The sequence below is a fragment of the Myotis nattereri genome, assembly GCF_964212035.1.
Source record: "Myotis nattereri genome assembly, chromosome: 6".
Taxonomy (NCBI): Eukaryota; Metazoa; Chordata; class Mammalia; order Chiroptera; family Vespertilionidae; genus Myotis; species Myotis nattereri.
Genome location: NC_138081.1, coordinates 9,200,266 through 9,217,176, shown reverse-complemented (window position 1 = coordinate 9,217,176; position 16,911 = coordinate 9,200,266). Strand labels below are relative to the sequence as shown.

Here is a 16,911-nt window from a genome sequence, read left to right as displayed (position 1 = left end):
GACTTGGAACCCCTCCACCCAGAGATCCACATTTGGTTTATGTCTCCCTACACTATATATTTCATATTTATTCTTACTTACAAAATACTTTTATGGGGTCAATCTATTTACATTATTTTGTAACTTGCCTTTTTCACCTAGTAAATCATGTCTTTCCCACCAATAAGTACCCACTTAGAACCTCATTTACAAGCAACATGGAAAGCTACTGGAAGGCTATGAGATTATTTATTGGGCGGGTCCCCTGGAGGAGTTGAATATTTAGTTTGTTTCCTTGCTTTTATAAACAATGCTGAAATTAATAATCTCATGCTAAATTCTTTGCCTGTGTCCTTCCTTATTTTCCTCAGGATGGGGACAGAGGTGGGGGTGCTAAGTCAAAGGCCTGCGTACATTTGGCCTCATAATGCTTATTTTGATCATGGCTTTTGTGTATTATCCATTTAGAGGCAACTCGGCTGTTCAGGGGTGGTGGTGACAGGGGCTGAGCAGTGGCCAAGATAATAGAAACAGTATCGACATCTCCAATATAGCAGTTACACCTGGAAGCTAGCAACACTCTACCAGGGGTCCTCCTACTTTTTAAACAGGGGGCCAGTTCACTGTCCCTCAGACCGTTGGAGGGCCGGACTATAGTGTAAAAAAAAACTATGAACAAATTCCTATGCACACTGCACATATCTTATTTTGAAGTAAAAAAACAAAACGGGAACAAATACAATATTTGTATTTGCATGTGGCCCGCGGGCCGTAGTTTGAGGACCCCTGCTCTAGCCAGTATCACATATCCAGGGAGAGAGGGGACAGGAGATTGTCTGATTTCTCCCACTCAGGTGCCTAGTTTAATATTCTTTCCTGCTGCTCACCGGGGATTCGTACCAAGGATGCCTTTATCTCCGCTTCTCCTTGCTTCTCTTCAGGTCCGTCTGTGTGTCTCTGTCTTCAGAGCCTCTCTCTCTCCCCCTCCCAACCCCCTTCTCTCTCTTCCTAGCTGAGGCAAAAGCAACTAATCTGGTTAACAAGTCTCTGTTGGGAGAAAGTCACATGCTAAGCATAGCAAGTGCTGGGTGCTGTGAGGAGGGGTAAATTTAGTTTGCTTCTCTATGCATCTGTCCTTTCCAGCACCGTCTCCCATTTAAAGGGCTCCTGCCAGGCTGCTGGGCTCTGAGACACAGTGTCCCACACAGACCGCAGCCAGGCGGGATTTGCAAGCAGCACAGCAGGAAACTCAAGGTTGGCTGCTCTCACCCCGGCCCACACTCGCCACGTCCTTTCACAACTTTGTGTTATCTAAGGGTGGTGACTGCCTCCCAAGCCAAGAAGGAGATTCTCTGAGGGCCAGTCCTTCCCTCCCTCTGTGGCCGGCCTGGCGCTCTGCCCATAGAAGGCCCTGGAGCAGCCTTTGTTATAAGCTGGGAACCCCGCAAGGGCAGGGACGGGCCATACTCACCTACAGCCACCAGGCCTCCCACGACACTTGGTGGCTCAGTGACTGTTCAGTGTGTGAACAAAGGAAAATAAGAGCCGACAGGGAGGAAGAGCAAATGATGGAGATGCTCGCAAGGAAGGGCTTCCTGACTTAATGACCCAATAAAAGCTTGGAAGCAAGATCATCCCAGACAGATGGCCAGATAGCAGAGTTAGCATCGGCAAGTGTGGCCCATTCCGCATGTTTTATGAATCCACGGTCCTAAAAACTTCAGTAGGGAAATAAATAACCCAGATCCGGGGACTGGGAGGCTTTGAGGCCATTTGGATGCTGCTCCGAATCTGAGTCACTCTTCTCTAAGACCAGGTCCATGTCTTGGAAAGAGCTCAGACTGAAGCCAGACAGATTTGGTTCACACCCCAGCTTTGCCGCATGCTATCTGGGCAGTCACAGAACTCCTTCCAGCCTCAATGTGCCGTCTCTGAAATGGGACTAATGATACGTTACTGGGTTGCTATGAGGCAGGCATGTTTAAAGTCCCGCACACAGAAGCGCTCGATGTCAGCCTGCCAGCTGCTCCCCAGGCGGCCATGGAAAAGCCGCGGCCTGTTTCTGCCTTTCAGCTTTCCCATCTGAATGGGGCCGTGATTCCTGCCCCGCGCCTTCCCCAGGTGTGCACAGGCTCTGGGTGGGTGCAGAAGAGCAGGGTAAAAGCTGCCGGCTGCACCGGCCTCAGGGCTTGGGCAGGGATGGTGTGAAGTACGATAGGCACGGATGGCCACAGCACTCCTCCCTGTCAACTTGGGGGGCCTACAGAGCCAGTTGGCAAAGGGGGAGGTAGAAAAACCATTGACGGGAAGGATGTGAATGATTAGATGTGCGTTTATCTTATTTACCTGCTTAAGTGCCTAAAGTTTCCCCTCTTCGTGAGAGCAAGGATGGTCTCTGTCTGGCTCACCCCTTTGTCCCTAGCACCTGATATGGTGCCGGAACATGATGGCACTTAATAAACACGAATACATACGTGAATAGTGAATAAATGAGTGAACCCCACAATCGAAAGAGGGCACTGAGGTCCAGGCAGAGAAGCAGCTACTCAAGGTGACTCAGACCAGAAGCGGCTTCTCTTCCCATCCTCCACAGGCCTCTCGCTAAGCGGAAAATCCTAGAAAGACAGGCGCTTGTCAGCTGACAATTAAAATAGCTGGGGATCCCGTTCAGGGGGTGCCCGAATTAGGTCTCTGCGGAGGAGGATGGGACTGCGCTGGGGTAGCCTAGCAACAACCTCCGGCTCAGCCAATCACTGTGAGGCGCCTCCCGCTGTGAGCAGCAGGGACCACGATGGGCGCGGGAGCTGGGAGCAGCAACCTGGGGAGCGCTGCAGCAGAGCCGGTTCCCAGGGAAGCCCTGCGAGTCTCCGCCTCCGTTTCAGGCCTAGAAGTCTGCTGCTCCTGCCTGGTCCCTATTGTAACCTGGATTACAGGCTGCATGTCCCTGTGGGTAACAACTATTGTCTTAACAGCAGTCGTTTGCTGGAGCAGGTTTTCACACTTATCATCTCAGTTTATCTTCCCAGTGACGGGGTGCGGCCCCCTGCAGGGGCCTTGATGGAAAACAATGGCTTCAGGCTGAGGTGTGGCCGCTGGATGGCCCACAGAGACCCCCTGGGCAGTGGTTCTTCAGTGTGTGTGGGGGGAACCTTTGTTCAAAAGAAAATCCCAAGTGGAAACCCCTGCACTGAACAGCTCATCACAGGCTGCTCTGGTGGAAGCTGACAGAGTCTCAGACCTGCCCGGTTGCCACCGTACCCCAGAGGGAAGCCCCTGAATGCTCAGCCCTGAACCCCCTAAGACTCTAGGAGCCTCAGTCACACCGAAAATACAAGCCGAGGCTAATTCTCTCGACTTACGGGCAAGAAGACCAGCTCAGGATAGAGGTTACGCTCCATGACGGTGGCCGGATGGCTGGAGGAGTAATGGCTGGGCATACCCTCGGTCCCACAGTCCGTCAGCGTGAGCCAGAATTAGAACGTCTAGAAAACTCCTCTTTCTACTCTGTCTGAATGCACTGTAGGCTTTGGCCAAAAGCAAAACAACCGTGACCTAGTAAGCACGTGAAAACACAAACTAAAACCCCTAGTACTTCTTTATGGCTAATCATCACCTGCCATGCACACCTTTTTCTAACCCTAAGAGTTTACTAAAGATCTGGCTTTAGAAGTTCAGATCGTTGTCTATCATGTTGTCATGGAAACAGCAGTGCCTCCCACTGGGTCATCACCTGGATTCCCATCAGGGGGCCTTGGCTGCTCTCCCCCAGCCCGCCCCCCCCCCACCCGGGCCCTCACGCTGCCCTGCGAACCTCTCCCCCACCCCCGGGATCCAGGCACGCTCTCCCCCGCCTTCCACCGAAGGATCCAGGAACCACCTTGAGAAACAGGCAGCGAGGAAAAGTGGCCAGAAAGTTCTCTGGACCCTCACGGTGTTCTCGGGGGCATTGCCCCGCTCCGTTCTCTCTGACTGTCTTCTGTGGTGGACCCCAGAATTCCCTTTGAGATTCTGCTTCAAGGTGGAAACCACACCCCCTTCCAGGCTGTGGCCCGTCCCACCGTCCGACCACCCCACAGACGCCCCTGCATTCCTGAGGGGACACGGGGCTGGTGCAGAGCTGAGCTAGTCACCCTCCAGTCTTCCGTCTTAAGAGCTGTTTTTGGGGTGTGTGTGGGGACCTCCAGGTGAGGCTCTGCTACACAGAACAAAGGCCATCTCAGAGCACCGCCTCATTTGGGACTTCCCAAATCAGGACACCTCTGCAAAGGAACCCCGCCCCCTCTTCCAGAACCACGGTCACTGAATTCATTTCTGCGGACGAAGTGGTTCACTGTTCCACCTGCCCAAGACCTCAGTCAGCTGGGTCTTTTAACCGCGTCTCTCGCCGTCTATGTTACATGAGTCTTGAGGTTCCCATGAAACCACCGCGCCGCTCCTGCTCTTACAAGCTGCCACCGTTCGGTTCCTCCTGGGTGCTGGGCGCTGGGCCAGGCTCGGAGGCCTCACTGTCTATTTCATCTTCACGATCGCCTTGGAGGTATGCTGTGTCCTCTCCTCTCTACAGATGGGGAAACTGAGACTCAGCCAGTAACTTGCTCGAGGTCACCCAGCTGGGAACAGCAGGGCCAGGCTCAAAGTCCTGAGGGTCCCAAAGTCCTGAGGGTCCCAGACCCAGGTTCTCTGCACCGCGGTTCTCTGCTCCACCAGAGAGGACACCCTGTCCATCCCTCAGAGCTCTGGCCCCACTGTGAGGCCAGGCTGGTCTGTCTAGGGCAGCGATGGCGAACCTTCTGAGCTCGGCGTGTCAGCATTTTGAAAAACCCTAACTGAACTCTGGTGCCATGTCACGTATAGAAATTTTTTGATCTTTGCAACCATAGTAAAACAAAGACTTATATTTTTGATATTTATTTTATATATTTAAATGCCATTTAACAAAGAAAAATCAACCAAAAAAATGAGTTTGCGTGTCACCTCTGACACGCGTGTCATAGGCTCGCCATGGCTGGCCTAGGGTTTAGGACAGGCCGCCTCCTGCGGCTCAGATGTCCCCGGGGGACAGGAGGACTCCTTTAGAGCAACAGAATCCAAACTGCATCTCCACACACATGCTTCTCTACCTCCGACCCAGAGCCCCTTCTCAAGCCAGGCCGACCTCTTCTTTCGCAATAAACACACCGTTCACAATCCTGCTCTTCTGCCCTTACTCACGCTTTGGGGTTGTTGTTGTTAATCCTCACTTGAGGATATTTTTTCCATTGAGAGAGAATGGAAGGGATGGGGGGGGGGGGAGGAGGGAGAGGGAGAGAGAGAGAGAGAGAGAGAGAGAGAGAGAGAGAGAAACATACATCAATGTGAGAGAGAGAGAGAGAGAAACATCAATGTGAGAGAGACACATAGATTGGTTGCCTGCTGCACACACCCCAACCATATCCGGGGGACGAACCCACAACCCAGGTACGTGCTCTTGATGGGAATCGAACCTGAGACCCTTGGGTGCAGAGGCCGATGCTCTAACCACTTAGCAACACTGTCCAGGGCTCACTTTTTTTTTTTTTAACCATCTGTGCAGCCCTCACCCTAAAGCCCAGCTTAAGATCTGGGCCTCCTCCTGAAAGCCTTCCCCATCACCTCGCTGTTAGCTTCTTCTGACCCCTCCAGTGGGCACCAGTCACCTCAGGCTCTGGCCAGCTGCATGCCTTGAGGGCAGGGGGCACCTGTTACAAGAACACCCTTCTCCCCTAGCTCAGTGTCGAACTGAGCAGGTATTCTTAGTCGGTATTCAAGAATGAATAAATGAGCCCTGGTTGGTTTGGCTCAGTGGATAGAGCATCAGACTGTGGATTGAAGGGTCCCAGGTGTGATTCTGGTCACATGCCCAGGTTGCAGGCTTGATCCCCGGTCAGGGGGCGGCGGTGGGGGGGCGGGCATTGCAGGAGGCAGATGATCAATGATTCTCTCATCATTGATGTTTCTATCTCCCTCTCCCTTCCTCTCTGAAATCAATAAACATATATTTTTTAAGAAGAATGAATAAATGAACTGCAGGGACTATTTCTTTTTTGTTCCCACAGGGATGGACACAGGCCCTGGGCTGTGTCTCTCTCATGTTGATGTTTCTCTCTCTTTCTTTCTCTCCCCATCCCCCTTCTCCATCCCTTCCACTCTCTCTAAAAATCAATGGAAAAATACCCTCCCTCCTCAGGTGAGGGTTAAAAATAATACTAATTTTTTAAAAAAGGCCAAGAAAATTGAAAAAGAAAAGAAAAGAAAAACCAAATCCTTGTGCCAATGAAAACCCACAATTAAGTATTAAAAATATTAATCAGACCCGGTCAGAGTCCATTGGTCTTTGTTTCAATAAGCTTCGTAAGTTCCACAGGACATTCTTTAATTAAATGAAAAATGCTGCTTTCCCTAACCTATGCTTTTCTATTTCAAGGCGATTTTTTTTTCACTTACTCATCCACTCATTCAACATTCATTCATCAGACTTATTTTGTGACTGGCATTTGCCAGGCACTGTGCCAGGAACACCCATGGCTCCTTTTGTCCCTCACTGTAATGACCAAGGGGCGTGGGCCCACCCCAGGTTGAAGGCGGGAAAAACAGGGGTGCGGCAGGTCACTGGCTGGTCGGGGACCCACGCTGACAAGTGGCAGAGCCACCTCCTTCCTGAGATCGCGGGCACAATACTCTGTAGGGATGTCACACCTGCTCCTCCATCAGCCCTGGGGTGGCTTATTCCTCGACTGAGTGGCAAAGGCAGGCACACGGGTGACCGAGGGAAGGAATTCCCGAGCCACGGTTCTGGCAGAGGTCGCCTTGTCCTCCCAGCGCTGGCTCCTGAGTCCCAGTGGGCCCACTGCCCGGGCACACCTGACCGCCTGCCAATGACAATAACTCCAGCTGCTGTGGCTCCGGGGCCCAGCAAGCCTCCGTCCCTGGATGACAGCAGCTGCGGGAGGCAGCACCCGACCAGGTGTGTGAGGCCAACAAAACACCTGTGGCCGCCTCCACCCCAGAGGAGGCGTCGGGCTGGGTCCTGCGGCGCCCTCCCGGGTGCTTGGCCCGGTCCTTTAGAGCCCGGTTCCCGCCCACGACAAGGCAGGCAGGGTGGTGCCCAGGGCAGCCGCCTCCGCTGGTCTCAGCCTGGAGCTCGCTTCTCGCAGAGCGCACCTGCTGTCCCCGTCCTGCCCCGCCGGGAGGCCGTCCTTCGCCGCCCAGCGCGCCTCCTCCTGCCGGTTCCCTTTGCGCGTGCATGCTGACACTGTTCTAGAACTTTGGTTATTTGTGGCTTGATTTCCCCAGGAGACTGTCAGCGCCACGAGGGCAGGCTGCGGCCTTGGCCACCGCGGCTCCCGGGACCTAGAATGGGCTGACGGCGTCTGTCTGATCTCTGTAAGTCCGCCGGAACCTGGCCCTCGACTCCTTTGTCTGCACGCTGAGGGGATTCGGCTCAAACTGTGGCTTCCATATTCAAATGAAAAATCCCTGCAACACTTCTTTTTAAATGAAGTTTTAGACAATAACTCATGTGTAAGGTGGACAGCAGCCCAAAGGACTTGCTGGCTCCAGGCCTTCGGTGTGTGTCCTCTCCCCGCTCCCCTGCTCCTGCTCCTCCTGCCCCACGGAACCCTGGGGCTCCTTGGAACACAGTTTGGAAACCACTGGCCTGAGTTCTGCCTCCAACTGGTCACTTCCTCTCCCAAAGACTAAACACAATTATTTGTAAAACGAAGGCGTTGGACTCACTGACCTTCCTTCTGTGACGTTCTAGTGTTAGAGTCAGATCCATAACAGCAGAAAACTGTCTGAGAGCCAGGTAAACCCCAACACAGAAATGGCAAAGACGTTCAGTGGCATGCCTGCCGACGGCCAGCAACTGTCAGGAGTTTGTAGCACTCTTATTTGAAGAGCACGTTGTGGCAGCCATGGGACCGTAAGATCTCCGGTGGCTCAGCCCATCTAGCTGATGAGACGAGCAGCGAGTCTGAAACAACCAGGCAGCGCGGCATCGGGCGCTAGAGGCCACGGAGAGAGCGAGGGGGCGAGACGGGGGGCTGCTCGGGAGGAGGTGCCATCTCTGGGAGGGGACACCATGGTGCTGTGGCCACTGCCCAGGCCCCTGCAGGACTGGGGCGCCTACCGATGGCTCAGAGCTCAGCCCTCCCAGCCAGCAGACTGGACTTGGCCTTAGGGATATGGGGTCATGTGTTTGGTCCGGGCAGAGGGAGACTCTGTCCATCGTCATCACGTCACCAGTTACGGTTACTGTGTCCCCCCAATATCCATCCTTTCCTTCTTCCTTAGCAATTGAACTCCCAACACAAAGTCTGCATCCCCGTCCCAGCCTCCCCTGCAGTCAGGCGTGGCCATGTGACTAAGTCTGATCCATGGGACGTAAGGTGACCAGATGTGTGTCACCTCCAAGGCTGCCCTTGAGAGAGGCGTGCTCTCCGCACACCCCCCCCCCCCTTCTGACTGGCTGGAATGCAGACATGGCGGGAGTCCCTTGAGCGACAGGATGGGAGGCCCCAGTCCTAACTGTGGGGCCACCACACAGCCTTGGGGGGTGGGGGGCTGGTGCACGGCCACATGGGCCAGCAGTGCTCCTCTGTCGTGGTGAAGCCCCGCTGTGCCCACCGGTGCAGCGACAGCATCACCTTGCAGCTTGCAACGCACTTCCCGGGCCCCTGTGGCTCCTAGGCCGCACCAGGACGGGGAGGGGAGGCATCCTCTCTCACCCTGCACAGGGCTGGGCTGAGGCCGCCGGGCTGGTCCAAGGCCACTCGCTGCTGAGTGGGTTCCCAGGACCAGCTTGGTGGAACCCACTGCCCTCCTTCCTCAGCCCCACTCGGCAGGACCACTGAGGATCTGACTGGAGGGCCTTTGTTCCCAGGAGCCTGCTTCCTGGTCAGGGCTCTTTCTCACAGGGATTCTGGTCTCTGTGGCGAGGGGGGCGGGGAGGGGGGTGGCGTCAAGGATTTAGCGCCTGCTGGGAGTCAGGAGAGGCTCTCAGGGGAGGTGATGTCTGAGGTTGGCCTTGGAGAATGGGCGGGGGGGGGGGGGCGCATAACAGAGGGAGAGGGAGGGCTGGTGCAAAGACACAGGGAGCGGGCACATCTGCGCAGGGAGAAAAGCACCCGATCCCCACCTACCCCGCAGCCCTGCCCTTGTATGATTTACTTGGTGGTTTGGGTGTTTGTCGGAGGAGGTCGAGGTCGGTGCTGTTGAGAGGGCAGGGTGGGAGCTATAGGAGAATAATGACAGTTAGAGGTCTACACAGAGTCACCTGATGAGCTCAGCTGAGGGTCAGCTCAGTCCCTCTGTCCCCCCTCACCCAGCAGGTCCTGGCTGTGAGGTCGGCCAGCCTGCTCCCCGGCTCTCGGCTCTCAGACTCAGTCCTCATCCGAAGCGAGATGCCCGCCTGACCCTCCCGCTAAACAAGGCCAGTGAGCCTGCCCGCACCGTCCGTGGGAGCTGAAATATTTCCAAATAAAAACCATAAGAGAAAACCAAGCAGGGTGGGGAGTGCACAGGTGAAAGCCAGGAGGTAAATGCTGTCATTGTTTGTTAGATGATGGGTTCTTGCAGGTTCATTATGTTATGCTTTCCAACATGTTTATATGTTCCCATTAAAAAGCTATTATGAAGTTTTAAAAATGTACACAAATGTTCATAGCAGCATTATTCATAATGGCCCTGACTCTCATCTGAAGAGTGATAAACAGAATGTGATCTACCCACGCAATGGAATAGGACTCGCAGCAAGGAGTGAGCCGCCAGGCGAACCGGGAAGCAAGCTGAGTGAGAGGTCAGGGCTAAGGGCCTCGCGTGTGTGGCCCTTTCTACAGGGAAGGCGCGGAGGAGGCAACTCGATAGATAGAAAGTGCTAAGGGGCACAGGGTTCCTTTGGGGGTAATTGAAATGTTCTATAATTGATGCTGATGTTGGAGGGACAACTGTGAACATATTAGAAGCCATTGAATTGTATGCTTCCAATGGTGAACTGTCTGCTATGTGAAGTACATCTCAGAAAGCTGTTCTAAAAAACTAAAAAGCAGAGGGTGGGGGAGAAAAACACCCGGAGAGGCCTTGGGCCCAGGGTCGTCACCCTTCTCTGAAAGGCGGGCTGGGTGTGGGGATCGGCCACGGGAAGAGATAGACCAGCCCTAGCCGGGTCAGTCTTCCTCATTTACGGCCCAGCCAGAGGCCTTCATAGGAACGAATCCAGCCTACAGCCCCCGCGGTGAAACTTCTCTCCGCCCCGGAAAAAGCCGCTCCCCGGGGACAATCAGATCCGGAGTTTTCTTTAGCACCGTCCGTGACGGGCATGTTGCAGGTTTGCATGTGAGATTTGTTTGTTTCCGCTGCCTGGGCACACACCGTGGCCTCTGAGGTGGCCCTGCCTCTTCGTTTTCCAAAGGGCCCTGGGTCTCAACCAGGGCTGCCCCCGAAATTCCCTGGGTGCCCCGGCTCCGCCCCAGAAATCCTGACAACGTGTTTGGGGAGAAGCCTGGGCAATGAACATTTTAAAGCTCCCCAGGTGATGTGACCGTGCAACTGAGATTAAGGACCTTTAACTTAATGAAGTTGTTTTTTTCTAACAACTAGAAGAAAATATAAAAATTATGGCAGAGTAAGGGTAGCAGAGTCATTTTTCTGCCAAGCCCATTTGGATATTTATAACATCATTTGAGGGCCATACACAATTGTCAACTTAAAAATGAGCCTGCTGCACTTAATTAACGCACCCCTAATGCCTTGGCAGGGCCGGTCCAAATGACTTCTCGGGCCTTACACAGCCCGCTGGCCGAGCGCGTCGTACCCCGGGCATAGAATGAGTAAGTATTCTATCACAAGACTTTCCACATCGACCCCTGACACCAGTGGGCCGCACTCTTCACGCCCTCTGGAGGCGTCACGCCCCCGTGTGACTGTGTTTGTTGTCATTCCTGACCTCATCAGAGGCTAGGCTCCTGCCCAACCTGTCCCCACCTGTCAGATGTCTACTCACCTTTCCAGCACCAGCTCAAATGCCACTTCCATGGGGCCTTCCATGATTGCAGGCATTTGCTCCCTCCCTCTGCACTTCTGTGCCTTTTCATTTGCGAGCATTCAGTGGGAGCTTTCTTGTGTTATGATCACCTGGCTGCCTTGGAGTCTGAGCAGAATGGAAGCTTCTGGAGGCCAAGGGCAGAGTTGCCTTTTGAATGCTACCTCTATGTTCTCTACAGGACCTAGTATGTGCTCAGCAAACACTTGTTGAATGAATGAATGAATGAATGATTGGATGAATATGAATGACTGCCTTGCCATGAAGTTTTTATAGAGAAGAAAGTGCCTAGTAACTTAAGTGGGGATGGGGTTTTAAGTCCACCAAATCCCCATTCTTTGATAAGAAAAATTTTATTTTTCAAAATTATGCAAATGCCCATCCCCACTCCTGCCAGATTGGAAATCCTGAATCCCCTGGTTGTCATGGAGAGCACCTCGCCTTGGACGAGTGAATCCGTCAACAAACGTTTACTGCATCTAATAAAAAACCAGGCACTGTGCTGGCTTCAGCATTTTCATGCGGCCTCACATCGGCCTATCACAGAGCGAGGCACACATCGCCAGATGAGCCCAGTGCTGCTGGCTTCCGCAGAACAAAACACAATCTCAGGACAGGGGGGCCCAGGCTGGGAGTGAGAGGAGGGAGGCCCTGGGACCCACGCGCTGAAGAATATTGTTAAAAAGAGGCAAACCTCTGATTCTATGCAGGTGGTCTGATTGTTTACGCATGAACTATGAGATAGTCTACCAACAAACTTTTAGCGCTAGTAAGAAGTTCAACAAGGTTGCTCAAAACAAAATTAATATCCAAAAGAGTCAACATTCTTTATATCAGCAATAATCAGATTAGAAAATGCCATAGAAAAAAAGATCCCATTGCCCATAGCAACAAAAACTAACACATCTAATAAAAGACTGACACAACCTTTATTAAAAGGCAAAAAAGGCCAGAAGAAATAGAGAGATAGATGTCATTTCGATCAAAATCCCAACAGAGCTTTTCAATGAGGGGAGAGGGGGAGATAGGAGGGTCAAGAATATCAGAGTCAGTATTTGAAGAAGAAATTGAGGAGGAGGAGGAGGAGGAGGAGGAGGAGGAGGAGGAGGAGGAGAGGGATCGCTATATAAGGCTCCAGTGATGGAAACTGCGGGTGGTGCAGAGGCAGACAAGTTAGCCAGAGGAAGAGGGAGAGACTCAGGGGCAGACTGAGAATCCAGGAGCTGGAATAAGCCGGAGGCAGCATGCCAAACAGGTGCGCAAAGGGCTGCCGATAAATGGGGTGGGACGATTCGTTCGCTTAGCACTTGGCAAAACCATTAAAATGTGGGTTTCTACCTCAAACTAGCCACGACACAAATTCCAGCCTAAATATGAAAGAGCAAAACTTAAAAACCTTTGAAAGAAACTAGAGGAGAAATCATTATAACAAAGTCAAGATACTAAAAAAAAACCACACAAGTTGTAAGAGGAAACGACTGGTACATTTGACTCATTAAAATTTTCTGAAGGACAAGAGCCCTCATCATCAAAATAACAACAAACCATGGAGTGGAATAAGACGGCCGCAGAGTCTGTAACTGACAAATGGTTAACGTGCAGACGTGGAAAGAACATCTAAAATTACAGAGAAAAAGCTAACCCCGTAGCAAAAAACAGGAAAAGGTCACCAGCAGGCAAGTCACACAAGAGCAAACACGAGCGATCAATGAGCACAGAGATGCTTAGCCTCACTAGTAACCAGGATATGCAGATTAGATAAAGTGAGACATCATTTACATTCATTAAATTGAATTAATACTTTGCAGTCTGACAGCGCCAAGGGCTGATGACATCGTGGGGAAATTAGTGGTTAAATTGGTACCACCCCCTGGGAGAGTAATTAAGCCACGTCCGGCAAGGTTAATGCGATGCATACCAGAGGGAAACATTCCAGGTGGGCATGGCCGACACGAACACGGACGCTCGGTGCGGTGCTGTTTATAACGACAGAATGGCGGGAGGCACCCTGAGACAGTCCTCATGGAATCTACCCTGGGAGAGGCCGAGAGCCTCAAAGAGGTCAGGAGACCACGTCCCGGCTCCTGGTGTGCTTCGAACTGGTGACCGATGTTACACACGTCACTGGTCCCTTTGAGTGGAGACTATCTCCCCCCACCCCAGGTCTGAGTTCAAATCCCACCTGCTCAGAGAGACCTCCCTGACCTCACTAGTGACACCACCAGCATCCGCAGAGCAGGCTAGAAGGTGAGCGTGGAGACGCTGGCCAAGTGGGGTTCAAGCCCCAGCTGTAGCGAGCGCTGTCTGTGCCTGCAGGCGAGTTAGCTAAGCTGTCTGTGACTCAGTTCCCCCCCTGTAAATGGAGATGATCATAGTTTCCCCTCCGAGGGCTGTTGTGAGGGCTGAATGAGTTGAGACCCCGAGGCCTGAGCTCCGCCTGAAATAAGGAAGTGCTGGGTAGTAGGAAGCGCCGTGGCGGGAAGCGGGGGGAAGTGGGCTGGAGTGACGTGGCTCAGCGAGTGAACAGGCTGAGAGCGAGAAGCGCGAGCCCCCTGCATCTCACCCCTCCCTGGACTGCCCTCCCCGTCAGGGCAGCACGCGGCCAGCCCCGGTCCAGCCAGCTGCCCCTCTCCCGGCCCCGTTCCTCCCCCTGCTGTCCGGGCCCGTCACAGCCTGGCCAGGTGGGTTTGGGGCACTGTTTATGGGGTTGATTGAATTGGGTTAATTCTGTAAAGTCCTTGAGTGCCAGAGGATGCAGACATCTCTGATTCCCTCAGATGGTCATTTTAAGTGGAGATACGACACGAGGAGGCGGGCGCAGTGGCCCAGGTGAGCGACACAGACACCGGAAAGGGAGGAAATCTGAGGCAGGGATTCTGTGAGCCCAGGTCAGGGAGAGGGGCTCCCCCTGCCCCGCTCTGGACGCCTGTCCAGGGCCCATTGTGTGACTGAAGCACTAGCTGCCTCGTGCACAGGATTCTGTGTGAAGGAAGATCCAGAGCAGCGGTTCCCAACCTTTCTTTGGCCAGGCCCCCCCTAAGCATCTCTAAACCCTGATGCCCACACCCCGTGACATATAATTCTTATTATTCAAAAAGTGAGCTCCTATTCACATGGAGGAAGCCTAAAAGGCCATCACTTGGTCTAAACAAGCTTCCAAAGAACAAGGCACCCATGAAAGAGAAAAATAAAAGAACGAAAGGACAGTTGAAGTTCTGAGGAAGAAATCACTAAGAAATTGTTAAAAAATAATAATGTCCTGAAATGATATGAAAAACATAACAAATAAAGTTTCAAAACATATAATAGAAAACTGAAGTGCATAAATATGTATATATATATACATATATATATATATATATATATATATATATATATATGTTGTATATGAGGCCCCTAGAACCATAAGAAATGTAAAACATTCACTGTTAATAACTCATTCTCGAATGCCCCCCTTAAAAATCAAATTGCTCCCCTCTGGGGTGTGTGCCCCACGCTGGGAACCACTGATCTAGAAGGATCCAGGCAGAGCCCTTAGCACTGGCTACAGGAGGGAGAGCGGATTGTGGCGAGTGTGGGGCTAAGGGTGGAGGTCAGTGGAGGATTTTTTTACTCTATATACTTTTACTCCATATACTTTGGCATTGCTTGAATTCTGTACAGTGAGAGAGAATTTGTTTATTGCACGTGAAATATTCAAAAGAAAAATTATTGTTGCCCAGAGGAAGTACTCAGTGAAGGGCATTTATTATCCTTTAAAAAGAGACGAAGACCTCCTGCCCAGCACGCTGGATGGAGCCCAGGGCATCTCCTCCTCACACACCGGCCCCTCAGCCAGGCTCACCGGCTCCAGCTTCCAAGTGCATCCTGAATCCAGCTGCCCAGGCGCTTCTCTCCACCCTCCCCTCCCTCCGCCTGCCATGCTTCCTGTTCCCACCCTGGGAGCTGGTACTGGTAGAATCCCCACTTTACAGGTGCAGACACGGAGGCACAGAGCATGCAGTGATTTCCCCAGGTCCACGTTGTGAAACGGCAGGGCTGGGTCCAACCCACAGGTGTGTGCCCTCAGCCGCCCCCACATCGCCTCCCTCACAGCCTCTGTGCCTCGCCTCTCGGGGAGGGATCAGAGCCTGTCCTCTGTCTCAGGCTGGAGGAGATCTGGTCCCTGCCGGCCTCTCAGCCTCCCCCACCCCTCCCCCTCTCCTCCCCCACCCTCCAGCGCCACCAGCTCCCTGGCTGCTCCTCGCCTAGAACATTCTTTCCTGCCTGACCTTCGAATGGCTTCTTCTCTCAGTCTCTGCTTGAATGCCGCCTCCTCCAAGAGGGCCTCCCTGATCACTCTTTCTGAAATAGTCCCCACTTTATTCTCCAACCTCTTCCTGCCGTCATTTCATTCATGGATCTTGAGCTTCCTGTGGTGACACCAGGCTACTGTGTGGCTGTCTATCATGTGTCTCCTTCCCTAGAATTTCTGTTCCATGAGGACAGGGACTCTGTCCCTTGTGCCTGAGCAGAGCTGGGCACAGAGCAGGAGCTCAGTACATGAAACACTGCGCCCAGGGTCCCGTGTGGATGGACTCTGGGCCTCCAGTGCGCGGTGGAGGTCTGCTGTCAGGGCTGCTGGGAGCGTGCCCCCCTGCACAGACGGGGCTTCTGCCCTGGGGTCAGCGATGTGGCCCATCCTTCTCTCTGGGCCCTGGACTGGCGGCGAAAGGTGAAATGGGAGCGTCCACACTCCTTCCCAGTTCCTCCCATCCTGCCTGCACCCACCGCAGCCCCCAGGCGCCCCCTCTCCGCACCTGGAAGGTGGCCCGGCCACCCATCCCCACCCAGGCGGTACAGACATGGGCCGTTCACACGTGCCAGGCAGGGACGCTTCCCCCACGTCTGACTGTGCCCCCTGTAAGTCCCCAGACCAGGATGTCGGGGGGACCTCCTGCTTCAAACTGAGGGAGACGGGGCCTCACAGGTGAGAGCAGGAGCGAGAGATGGGGCCAAGCTCCCGTGGGTCAGAGACTGGCACCCGGCAGACTCCAGCCTCAAACATCACAGCCACTGCCAACCCACTCGACCCACCTCCTCCCCCTGTCTCCCGGGAGCCCTGGCTTTTCTCCCCTAAGCATACCTTGGGGGACCCCCTCCCCGAAGCTCCGGGAGCAGAACCGAGGCCTTACCCATCTCAATGCCGCAGATGACCAGGGCGGCGATCACGGCGCCCGCCGACGTCCCGGCGAAGCGATGGGCGGTCTCCAGCATCCGGGGGGCCAGGTCCCGCAGGGCGTCCACCGCCCCGGCCTGGTAGAAGGAGAGGAAGCCGCTGCCCGAGAAGGAGATGGAGTGAGGGGTGTCCGGGTCCCCCTTGAACACCTGCTCTTCCATCTCCTCAGCCTGGGGCTCCGGGTGGGGAGGAGGCACCCCTCAGCTGGCCTGTCCGAGCCCGAGCCGGGGCGGCCCTGCCGTGGGAACCGGCTGCCGAGCTTCCCTGCCGGCCCCGCGCCTGGAATGGGGCGGCTCTCGGGGCGGCGGGGCCCCCGGGGCGGCGCGCCTGGGCCTGCTGCGCTGCGCTGAGCCAGGACGGGCGAGGGAGGCCCAGGTGTGAGCAGGTGCCCAGGCCCCCTGGTTTCATGGCGCGGCTACTTCATCTCCGGCAGAGTCCTGGCCTCTGCTCGGCTGGTGCGCCTGGGAGCCTGTCAGCTGCCAGGCAGGGCCGGGCCCACGGGGCGGGCACCGCTCAGCCCTCGGCCCAGAAGGCTTGGCACCCTGAGTTGCAAAACTTCCGTGATGGTATCAGAGGGCCACCCCCCCGAGGCTGCGAGGCCACGGGGCTGGGGCAGCCGAGGAATTCAACGCTGGCTCCCTCCCGGGACGGGCCC

The 16,911-nt window shown here is 54.1% G+C and overlaps 1 protein-coding gene across 1 annotated transcript in view; it reads right to left on the bottom strand.

The window, feature by feature from the left end:
• The window catches only part of PNPLA1 (patatin like domain 1, omega-hydroxyceramide transacylase), a gene marked incomplete at its 5' end in the record, with an annotated part of 42,080 nt that extends 25,663 nt beyond the window's left edge, over nucleotides 1-16,417 (bottom strand). Inside the window, one exon of the mRNA XM_081094632.1 lies at nucleotides 16,213-16,417. Coding sequence (XP_080950758.1) covers nucleotides 16,213-16,417 — 205 coding nt within the window. The remainder of the gene's footprint in view (nucleotides 1-16,212) is intronic.
• Between the last annotated feature and the right edge of the window lie 494 nt (nucleotides 16,418-16,911).